At 38.2% G+C, this 12679-nt stretch overlaps 1 protein-coding gene across 1 annotated transcript in view; it reads right to left on the reverse strand.

The window, feature by feature from the left end:
* Window positions 1–12679, reverse strand: part of faf1 (Fas (TNFRSF6) associated factor 1) — an 83533-nt gene that overhangs the window by 13059 nt on the left and 57795 nt on the right. Inside the window, exons 16-18 of the mRNA XM_030132588.1 lie at window positions 6916–6996; window positions 4846–4923; window positions 443–658 (exon numbers count right to left, since the gene is read on the reverse strand). Of these exons, the coding sequence (XP_029988448.1) occupies window positions 443–658; window positions 4846–4923; window positions 6916–6996 (375 nt within the window). The remainder of the gene's footprint in view (window positions 1–442; window positions 659–4845; window positions 4924–6915; window positions 6997–12679) is intronic.

The following is a 12679-nucleotide window of genomic DNA, read 5'->3' on the forward strand; positions in this document are numbered from 1 at the left end:
CAGTGTACGTGACAGAGGCTCTAAGCTATGACTACATTTTCTGTACATTGTTTCATCTCAATGCAAACATAATTTCACAATTTTATGGGTATTTCTGTCTTCTTCACTCATTCACACATCAGTACGACACTCTTATGCATCTTTGACTCTTCCCCAAGGAGATGCAACATTTCTTTTTTGGGTTTTTAGAACCACTGGTTTAGTGATAGATTTCAGAGATGTAAAATGTGTTTTGGAGGGGTATTAGTATAATATATAGAGTACATACAAGTATTAGTTTTTTCCTTTCAGCTTTAGTTGACCTCTCATTGCGATAACATTGTTGATATGGTGCTAATATTCTATCATGTTGTGAATCATTCTGAATCTCAATATTTTACGACATTTCCCTTTTGTAACTGTGAGGAGCATTTCCATTAGTGTGTGAACATATGCCACTCACATTTCTACGAGGGAAGGTGGTGAGGAGCTTGAACTCGTCGAATGGGTATCCCTTGGATGCCACAAAGTCAAAGAGGACCTGGAGCTTACAGCTGCCCAGGAAACGCCTTTCCAGAAACTCTCCACTCGGTGTGCGAATTCGCAGTTTGCTGATTTGCTCTCCTGACTCCTCGTCTGGCTCTGGCGGTAGGGCCTGTTCCAGTGACAAACGGATGGCCTGAAACAAGACAGGCCAGAGAGGTCAGAACAGAGCCAAAGACATCTGGATTAAACTGACCAAATGGACTGATTCTTTGAGTGGTTCGTGACAGCAAATCCAAAGCTGTGCACTTTTGGGCTTCTATCAACAGCAAAAATGTTTAGCAAAGAGCTCAAAGGGACACAAGCATGTACACATTGATGAAGTTAATACCCAATTCCCATTTCATCAATAATAGATGACCCCTACTATTACCAAATGTATAAAAAACTAACAAAAAAAAACCCAAACGTATCAATCAATCAAATTTTATTTATAAAGTGCTAAATCATAACTAAAGTTATCTCATGACACTGTACATATAGAGTTGGTTGAAACCAGACTCTTAAGCCAATTTAGAGAGTTAGAGAGAGAGAGAGGAGAGAGAGAGATTGGGAGAGGGGGGAGAAGGGGGGAAATAGGGGGAGACACATGGATGCACAACAAACTGAACTAGAACTGTTAAAAACTAGAACAGCTGGTATTAGTATAATTATCAATAGCTAGAAACAATGTCCATAACTGTTAGTACTACAACTCCAAATACAAGTAACAGTGGATATGCAATTACCGCAACTGTTAGTACAAATAATAGAAACCTCTATCATCTCTGTAACTAATATGGGCAAATATACTGTATTTTCTCTACAGAGTAGACCAGAAATCTCAGGGGGAAAAATTATATTTTTTGTTTTTCTTCTTAGATGCTGTATAAGAACACTCCAGTGCTGCATCTGAAATGTTGCCTTTTAACAAAAATGTATAGTCCATTTTTTAAGATAAGAAGTCTGTACTCTCCCCTGTGCAAGCTCATTTCAGGCTTTTACAGCAAAGTCAAATTTTTATTTTGTCAGAAAAACAAGTGGAAGGGGTTTCTTCTTAAGTCATCCCTGTTTTTGGTGTACTGTTCCATCATGGACAAGTTTATAGACCTCAATCATGTTACCTGTTTCTCCTAAAACTTAAGCCTTCTTTTTCAGTTTTCTTTTACACCAGTGACCTGAGTGACTGAACAGTTGATTCCCTTATTTTTCGGTACAGTACAGAGGAGTTGTACATTCTTCACAGATCCTAAATAATGAGACAGATCATTGCACATTGTTGGCTGAAGGCTATAGTCTTTACATACAGGTGCTGGTGGCATCTGTCTTCACTGGAGCAGCAATTATTTTTTCAACCGTTTAGCATCACTAAGCCGACTCTTTTCTATTCTTTATTTAAAATTTTGCTGATACAAGAGATAAGCTGAGGTAAAGACATCAGTAGCATCAATACTAAAAGAGATTCTACTTTTTTGTGATTTTGACTGTTCAATGTTATGACCTAATCGATACTAAAGCTAAGATTCAATCAGATATAATCATATGACTCTATCCCTATGTGTGTGTTTATAGTAAGCCTAAGCCCAACAGTAACACTGGCAAATATAAAGATGATGACACTATCCAAACAGCTATAACATTCAAGCCAAGAACTTGTTCCCACAGTCTGACTGCAGCACTGTTTCCTCACATTCATTTAAAGACCTTCTCGTTGTCCTGAGAATGTTATTAAATTAGTTGCCCTGTGTCTCACCCTGTTCCCTAAAGCCTGCTGTTGCTCAAACGGTTGCAAAAAAGTGTTATCCTGCTTCGTGTTGTGCTGCTGTTGCTCGGTGACTTCATCTTTAGGTACATCTGAGATCAAGCCAATTGAATTTCTCAGGCATTGAGTGTTTTATGATTCTTTTGTTAGACATCTTACTTTAAAGATGCAAAACATGATTGTACTGCCGACGTACAGCACACACTGAGGGTGGCTTTGCTCGCACAAAAGACAAACATCAACTGTCATCTTCTGCAGTGAAGCTAATCAGCTCTCCTGTGTTCCAAAAACCATACTCCAGCCCCTCCCTGGAGCCTCTGTCTTCTTTCTGCTGCCCCCATCCCCCACCCCCCTGGCTTGTTGTTCCTGTTTGGCCAGCCAGGGAGCATATGCTGTGACAACACGCCCCGGCTTTATTTACACACCATAATGCAATTATATTTCATAAGAGTGTACAACAGTAGCTCATTAGCAGCTTCTGGTGTTTGGTGGGCAGGGTAGGGCGCGTGCCGCTCCGCCATCAGCTCCCATAGGTATAAGAACTGATGCTGACTGAGTTAAAGGGGCCCCTGGGGACCAAACTAACACACACATGCACACACAAATAGGACAGGAGTGTGTGTATGTGTGTGCGGCAGTGGTAGACATACAGATGCAGATGGACCGACAACCACAGACACACCAACACGTGTGAGGTAGTGTCCCTACTGAAACCACAGGACACGCGTCTGCTCCGGCCTCAAGGCCCTGGCGGCTGCGTGCAAATAATCACCAACATCTATCTGTCCATTTGTCTGCATGTGCAGCTCTGCCAGGCCGACCACAAAAAGCAAACAGATGATGGGTGGTGGTGGAGTTGGGGGGGGGGTGCACCTGACAGCCACACAAGTGTATGCGAAGACCCCCCAGAGGATGTAAATAGTAATGTCGGTTCACACAGGCACATACATACTGTCCCTGTCCCCCCCCCCCCCCCAATTCAGTGGCTCCTACTTTCATCCCATTCTCTTTGCACAAAGGTACTACATTACAGAGAAAAGATTCTACCTTCCATCGTCCACTGATGAAGTGATGCTTTTGTTGTGTCTGGAGACCGCCTGCATAAGTGAAAGCTGTATAAAAACTGGGGACGTCAAATTAAGCATGTTTATTTTTGTGATTAATTTGACCCTGTATTGAGGAGCAGCCTCACTACAATAAATGAACATGTACATTAATAACAGTAGAAGAGTTTGCACCTTCCTCAGCTTGAATAGCCTTTCAAACAGGAAAAATAAATGCGATAACAAAACGTAGTCCATCCCAGAAGATGTTCTATGTACTAAGAAATATGTTGTGTTTTCATGTCAGTGCACTGCTTCCAGTCTCTGAAATCTCTCTGTGATGAGTAAAACATTAAGCAGTTACAGGAATATATGATGAAACAGATTTCCTAATCTGAACTCTTGGCACAATTTTTCCTTGTTTTTTCATATTTGCTATTGTGAACTATTGTGGGCCTTCTCGACATTCAACTAGAAAGTTCTACTTTTAAAGGCCTAGATGGCTTAGAAATTAAACTGGCATGTACAAGCCTTAATGCCCAGTCCTGGGTTGTGTTATCATTTCTGTTTTTCAGACAGTTTGGAACACCTCCCATTCAGAGTTTTAGGTTTAAAATCCATTATTATACATTTCAGACAGGGCACGTGGATTTATTAACAATTCATTAACCCTAATCAATCTACAGCTCTTGTGTTCTCCAACGTCAGTGGAAAAAAAAAACTGTATATGAGCTGACTAAGGTATGCATATTAATACTGGAGACACTACGGAAACCACAGGAAACATAGGGTCAGAGTAGCCATTGTTGTTGAAAACAGCCAGAGTTTGGTTAGTGGACTACAGTGATATAATTAAGAAGGATGACCCTGGGTTTCTTTGTTATCATCTGTTTGACTTAAGTGACAAATCACCTGAGTGAGCCAGGTCATCCAATACCTGATGCAGCCACTGCTGAGTAAACAACCACCACGGACGACTACACTGTAATACTACAGACTGTAATACAGACAATAATTGTTTTCATATGTGCGTGACAGTGTGTCTGCTTCTACGTGTGTGTGTGTGTGTGTGTTTGCCTCCTCTTCTCTGACAATAATTGTTTTCAGGTCCATGTGCATGTTTGCTTAGGTTGTGTGTGTTTGAGCCTCAGTCTTTTGTCCATTGGGGTTTCAATATGAGGCGTGTGCCTTGTGCCAATTTCGAGCATTAAAACAGAACAATAACTGTGTGTATGTTAAGGTGACATTCACAGGGACAGGCTTCGCTGTAATTAGGATATTTCATTCTTCTGAAACGGCCGTAGGGCTGTTCATACTACACACACTGAACTTATAAACAGGCTTTACCAAAACCACAATCTAGGTGACTCATTACTGTGAAGTGACACTAAGAAAGAGAGAAACAAAACAAAAAAAAAAAGACAGAACAGTGCACTAGGGAAACTGATCAGCGTTCAGTCTTGTACTGATAAAAATGGAACCATAATGTGAGTGATGTGTGTGATGCGATGCTGAGGTGGATATGGCTGTGCTCCTCACCTCCTTCTCCTCCTCTTGCTCCTTCCTCATCTGTTCCAGACGGACCTGTTCAGCCTCTTCTCTTTCTTGGGCTTCTCTCTAATACACAAAGAATTTATTTGTCAACTGGGATGGAATCAGCACAATCATAACACAGTGATTCAGTTACTTACTCTGTATCTGTGAAGGCTGTGATAGGACTATGCAAATGAAACACGCAGTGCACCAAAACATCAAAAAAGAGCATTAAAGGTAATGCATTATGTTCAGTGACTCACATTCACGTTATCACATTCCACTCTAGTGAAAACAACCAATTCAATGATCAATTATCAAGTTATGTTACTTTACGCGTTTACAAGCCACTGATCACACATGAACGTCATAGGTTATATCATACACTGAAATAGCTTAATAGATTAGTTGTGTACTGTATTCTACTGTAATCAAATGAAATGTAAATAAACCAAAATTATGAGCTGTGACAAAAACTTACAGCTATTTCTTATACTGTATTATTGTGTTTCTGACACTTTATAAATGGAATGTAAAACAGGGCATTAACCAAAAAAAACCTTGTCATTTTCAAGTTTCAAGAGGAGGACAAAACTTAAAGGTTTAAATGAGATTTTCCTGTTTTTTTGTGAGAATAAAGTTGTTTTTCTTCTCATGAGAGCAGACACGAATGTTTCCTATGCCATTCTTGCAGATTTCCTGCTTTTGTGGAGTCCAGTATTGACCCACACACAGTCTGTTTTGACAATAATGATTCTGCATCAACCAATTTGTGACATATCATTTTTAGCATCAGTTTTCAGCAAAGGTGAAACAAAAACAGTATCTGATTGAGTCTGGTTGCTATCACACAATGAAAACACCAACACAGCTGCGATGAGTGGAAATGATATCGTCAGAGGAGAAGCAGCATTAGTGTGGCCTGTAATTACAGAAACGACTGTCATGATCGAAGCCTGGTGATTATCTTCTAAACACAGAATAAGACATTAACTGCAAAGCGACGACACACTAAATACTTGACACTTTAGTCTGTACCATGTGTTTTTTTGATGAAATGTTTGTTTTTCACTTCTGTTTACATATTTCCTGAATACTCAAGTTTAGAGCTGAAACAATCAACTCAAATCGATAAAAAATTATTTGATTCCAATTTTCCTGAATCAAAGCTTCATTTCCTTAATTTTGCTGCTGCTAAACATTCGTTCCACTGTTGTGTTCACACAGATGTTTATTGTGACACATAACGCCAGGATCAACACAAAGTTGAATGTTAGTTCCATCTTAAGTTGTTAGTAAGTTGGATATATACTTTTACTTATTTCTATATCCAAATTTTTTATATATCCTTTTACTTTTATATGTTTTGTGGTTGTTGTTACAGCTGGTTCTGGAATAAAGGACAAATTGTTTGTAATTTTCAGACATGTCTTATTTACATTTTTACTATTTTTTTTTCACTTATTCAAATAATCTTTCAACCAAATCGAACATAATAACCAATAGATTAATTGATTACAAAAATAATTGATGGCTGCAGCTCTACTCCAGTTAAATCTCGACACAGAAACTGAGAAATACATAAGTATGATCATTACATGTATGGTGACAAAACAACAAACCTAACAGGACTTGACTTACAACTCAAACCTATACGGTGATTGTGTTGTTAGTAATATAAGTGGTCAAACGATACCTGTTAAAATCCTCCACTAAATCAGATGCAAATATCCTTATTCTGTACTTATTCTGTACCTGTGAAGGCTGTCATAGGACTACCCAAATGAAATGCACAATATTTTACCACCAAAACACCAAAAAAAGACAGAGTTTGACAATGATATGAATTTTTATGTTGGAGTTTTTGTTGTTTGTGCCCACAGTGCAAACGAGAATCTGAACTGACTTAGGCTTTTAAGACAAACTAATGTATTAAAGGTAATGCATTGTGTTTGGTGACTTACATTCATGTTACCACATTGCACTCTAGTGAAAACAGCCCATTCAATGATCAATTATCCAGTCATGTTAGAAAATATCCTATCTACAGATGCCACATTGTTCTTGTGAAATTACCTTCTTGCGGTCAGCTTCTAGAGACAGGCGGTAGGCCTCGTCTTGTTCTCTCTTCACCATCTCTCTGGCCTCGCGTTCATCCTGGAAAGAGAAGGGAGAAAGAAAGTGGGGCCCACGAACTGACGACTCAATAACGGATACACAGGAAACAAAACATCTGAGTTGAGGTGCTGGGTGTGGGAGTTAGAAAAGGACCAGGCCAAAGAAAACGCAGCATGTCGTGTGGTTACGTACAAACATCAGGTATGAAAGAGTAGCACCAGAGGGGTTATTCATTGTCATAAGGCTGTCATTAACCAGACCATGAGCCTCTTTTATGCTTCCTCATCTCACTTTCAGCGTCCTTTTCTCTTTCATTCACTCCGCCTCTCTCTTCCTGTTTGTACAGAGGGAAGGGGACGGCGGCCTTTCTCTTTCTACCTGCTGTGGCTACAAAATGTTTTATAAAGACTGGGACTAAAATACGAGTGACCATTGTGTTGAACAGAGCGCGGCCATTAGTTTTCTATTTTCTGAAGGCCCATGCTGTGTGTCTGCCCGGATATGGCAAAGTAAGCTTATTGTGACGATCGGAGCGCTGCTGTGGTGCAGCTACAGGAGCGGCCCGACTAAAAAGACAGTGTGTATTGTTGTGCTGAATCAGAAAATGCAAAGGATACATTTGTGCTTTTGCACCGCATAAAAGATGAGCATTGAAAGGAAACTGTAAAAGAATGGCAGGAGGAAGACAAAAGCATCAAAAGTGTCTACGATCAATGGAGCAGCTCTGAGTCACGCAAATGTAGTAGTTCGTATTTTATCGTCAACGTGTGCCGCTCTAAAACGCTTTTAAATTCACCAACTGCTTTAAACGACCTCTTACACACACGAGGCATGAAGGGGAGTGTTAATCTACCATATGTCTGCTCAAACACATATCTTGGAGACCTTATCTTTGAAGAGAAAAAAGAAACAGATTTTCCACATCGACTATACATCTTGGCTACTTGTCAAGTTGGCTGCGTTGTGTTCAAGTGGTGCTGATTAACTTCTATTTTAGTCGTCAGATGTCAGAAATGCAATCTGTTACATATTTAACATTTGCTAAAAATAACAAATCATGGAAAAGTGTTTCAAAATGCAGCGTGCTTTTACAAAAATGTACTCTACTAATTTCATTTTTATTGCAGGGTACTTTTAACTCTTAAATATTTGAAGACATTGAAGGAAAAAATCTACACATCTACTCCGTTACATTTTGTTGCACTGTTTGAGCTACTTCGGATTTTACCTATTTTAATTAATTTTCCATCTTTTTATGTTACCAGCTGGGATTTTATAAAATGCCATGTGAATTTGGACTTTGAACTTTTGGAAAGTCACAAAAAATAAAATGTAAATTATATGTTTTTCTGATTAATTTAATTTGGAGTGAATATACCCAGCGGTGTAGAGTGATGACACATGGCTCCAGGAAAAAGACATAAGAAGTGGTAAGAAGAGGTGGAGAATTCTGTTACCATTTTTCTATCCAAAATGGCTGTGATTGTTTTTTCATTTTTTCACAGATATAATTTGGTTTCCTCCTCAGGACAAAATGCTTTCTCTTACTGTCACACTTCGGATTATTAGAATATGTACGAAGACATGGAGATTAGACAGCTGACGAGTCACAACTTTGTAACACAGTACTTCCTTTTTTGCAAAACTTACGTTTTTTTTCCAATATGGAAATTTCCCTAACTTTTTTCTCGTGAAATTTCTAATACTGTCCGTATAATATGTTTAAAGAAACACACCAACCATCTGCTGTTTCTTAAATGGAATGATTTAGACTCTATGCAATCTATTAGACTGTATTAGACGGTACATGGAGCTAGTTTGCACTTTGTTGATTATTCAAAAGATTAAATTGGATCAGTGTTACTCATTCCTCAAGTGACCTATTTAATTATTGTAATTATTCTCATTTAACTAATTATTAAACACATTATATTGTACATGAGGCACTATTATCATACACCCCATTCACATGGGACCTCTATAACCTGGAGCTAATCTGTTTTTCAGTCCAATTTACTACCATTATTTCCCTGTTCTGACATCAAGGCTCACCACTTTCATCTTAAACAACTGGTGAAAGATAGAAAAATGTTTCTTGTTGTAAAATCAAAGCAGGTCATTCATCTCATCATCTTTTGAGATGCTGCTCCTCTGAGGGATTTAAATTCACTCTTTTAGTCAGTGTCCATATTACATATCACGATTTCCTTTGTGCAGATTTGCATTAGTTTAAGATCATAAACAAATTCCCCAGTCACTAAAAATTACCAAGGTTATACTAGTCCCATGTCGATAGGGTTTTAAAGTACCAGTACTCTGACTTGTGTACAGTTTCTGGTTATTCTACCCACCACTGGTCACTTCTCACAACAAGGACCTTGGGTATTTGACTCTCAGCTAAATGTCTAATGTGGACTCTGCAAACTCCTGTCATTAGATTAGATTAGACTTTATTGATCCTGCAATGAGGAAATTCAATGGCCAAGGCAGCAACAGAATAAAGTGCAAGAAAAAGATTTGTATGCATAAAGATGCAAAAGACAAACAATACGACATATTAATAATAATGACAGAAGTAAGTAATAAAATTTTAAAGACTATGTACATATTTACAAGAGTGGAATTGCAATATGTCAGACAATAGGTTTGACTGTACATAGTTACAAGACTTAAACATTCTGACAAATACTGGTCCACTCCCTTACCCTTCTCTATCATCTTTAAAAATATTTGCCCCTAACAACTGTATGTTCGAAAGGTATATATTATTTGAACTATTCTAGCTTCACTTTACATGAAATAGTTGTTGGAATAACCTGGAGATGACAGCTGCAGACCAGTGAGTTGATCACTAACTACTAAGTTAAAACACAGACAACCATAGGAATGAGAGTCGAGTCAGTAAGGTTGGTTAAAGTCACAATGTGGCCGTCCAGCTGCTGTGTTTCCAGACAGACACAAAAGTCAGTGTCAGAGTGGAATGTCTGGGATGGACGGACGTCTGCGTTCATGTCTGAGTTCGCCCTTGAACAAGTGAGGTGGAAAAAAGCAGAAAATGGGAAAGAAAAACCAAGGAAGGGAGAGAATGAAAAGTCAGTGGTATCTGAGATTCCATATATAGATGTGACATTTCCTGGTCCTACCACAGACAGGATGTACTGATTTATTTAGAGTTTGCCATATTGCAAGCAGAAGGATACTGGGGAGCCATGATGTATTTTCTTATTAACATTTATCATGTACATTTTTCACACCTGAGAATGTGATCAAATAAATATATAAGCACAATATTAACATTTTCTCCTTATAATTCAGAAAATTTCCAATCATCAGTTAAAACAGTTCAACGAATACACATTCATAGGAAGTGTTCAGGTTTGTGGAATACCGAGTATGAATTAATTTAGCCGAGCTGTATGTAAACAGAATGCTTTGCCTGACCTGAGGTGTTCCTTATGCTTTCAGTATCACTTATCCTCTCTACAGTGATGCTTCGTGACATTTTCTTAAGCTGTTTCCTTCTGTCGTGCCACTCCTGGGAAACTGTCAAACTTTAAATACCTTTACTTTACCAAACTTTTACCTATGCAGTACCTCAAAAATATAGTATATAGTGTGAAAAACAATGAACAGCATCCAGTCCCAACATCCAAACGTTCGGTTTGTACAGTTTATCTAAAACAGAAGAATGTCAGACAATCTGTTTTAATCGTCCAGTTCCTGATTAAATATCGTTGAATAAAAAAGGCTTTAAAACATTGACACACACTATTCATTAGACGACATATAAAAAGTACAGGTGCTCATAGTGACACTAATATTAAAAAAAACAAAAAAAAAACAGTTTCAGCACGGTACACCTGTTGATTCACTCAGTTTGATCTGACAAATGTACATACTTTACATTCTTTTTGTTGCTTCTTGTCACAAATGATTATTGAAGGTGTGACAAAGACTGTCAAAGCACTGTAGCAATAACACAGTGACTACAGCTGTCAGTTAATAGTCAGTAACCTGAGGAAGACTAGTCCTCAGGCTCAGGGAGTGTGACTATAATCATTCCATAAACAGTTCCCATAACTGAGATGCTCTGTCTTTTACATCAGCATTGATCGATTGATGAATGAGATACTTAATAGTGTGTGACATGTGTCATGGGTTTGATACTGTGTTCACAGAGAATAATGTTAGAGAAGGACTGACAGAAAAAGTGTGGGAATATTAGAGATGAAGGTTTGTAAGATGCACATGCCAAAACAAACACACAGAAACAATTAGAGTCTAGTCAGAGTTTAGTCCATAACATGGCCATTACTCAACTTAGACTGTCCTGTAGAGATGGAAATGTTCAAACCTTTCCATCTACCAGGACATAAAGACACTGCATATCTACATGGTCCACAAGTGTTCTGTGTTTGATGTCACTGAGTCAATAGTGCTCTCTGAGTTAACAGTAACAAAGACATGACTGAGTGGGTTCAGGTGGACGTTTTTGAGAGTGAGGAGACCTCTATGTCATACTGTCCCAGATTCCCAGGGGACATCAAAGACTGAGTCCAGACTGTTCTGTACCTTTTCAAAGACTATACTTAGCACAGAAATGTGGGGCTAAGACCCATCAGTCCACATGAGCAGTTTAACAATGACTGGTGATCTGTCCCAACATGTTATGATTTATCTAGTAGGAGTGAAGTAAAGACAGACTAAAATGTCCCACAAAACCTGTTGAATGCAGCTGCAGTCACTGGATCAATGAAGGAAACCAGAAGGAGAGCTGAACCAAAACCAGAACACAGAACACTCCAACTGTCCGAATCACTTATAATAGGTTATTATTCTAAGCTAACCTTAAATGTGTCAGGTTAATACTTAGTTTTGTTACTGATAAACAGATAAACTGATTTACCCTGAACTGTTTGACTGATTATTCAGTATCTGTTACATTACACTTGACATCTGACATGGAATGACAGGGTGCAGGTTTTTCCCAATCAGGTGTTTGTCTTTTTGGTTGAAAGGACATGAACACAACCGTGACCTACACGATCACATACTATTGATCCATTTAACAAGCACAGATCAATCAGATGAACATTCACTGTCTATCATTGCTCATTAAGAGAAAATGATCTCAGTGTGTTCACAGCACCAGCCTCATGGATGAATGATCCAATGAGAACACAGTAGGGAAACAAGCAAACTGACATAAAGAAATTCTTTAAGCAACAAGAGCAAAGCAAAAATAGGGTACAAAGCAATTATGTTGGTATGTAGGAAAAAAATCAGGTGTTAGCAAAGGACAAAGCTGGATCAAATAAAACTAAAAGAAAAACTAAAGCAGAAGAAAATAAGAATACAGTCAAAGAAAGTCTGAGGTACAACAAAAGAAACATGCTCTCAACTTAAACATCAGCACATCATGTGACACTGGTCATAACGCGCCAAATAGGACAAAAGAATTATTAAAGAAAAAAATTGAATCAACAAAGGAAAAAAGAACATAAGAAAAAGGAAAATCAAGAAAAAAGACAAGAGCAATAAACGTTAATGCTAATAAAGAAAATAAAACGTGTAAATTATTCAATAAATACATAAAAAAATAGATCAAAATACAAAGATGAATTAAGGTACCAGGTTTTGTTTTTTTGAAGGTTATACTCCCCGATAAAAACATCTCCTAATATCTGTTCTTTTTACTGCTGCTCTACATTGTTCCCGCTAT

Source organism: Sphaeramia orbicularis, chromosome 4, assembly GCF_902148855.1.
Source record: "Sphaeramia orbicularis chromosome 4, fSphaOr1.1, whole genome shotgun sequence".
In the NCBI taxonomy this organism is placed as follows: Eukaryota; Metazoa; Chordata; class Actinopteri; order Kurtiformes; family Apogonidae; genus Sphaeramia; species Sphaeramia orbicularis.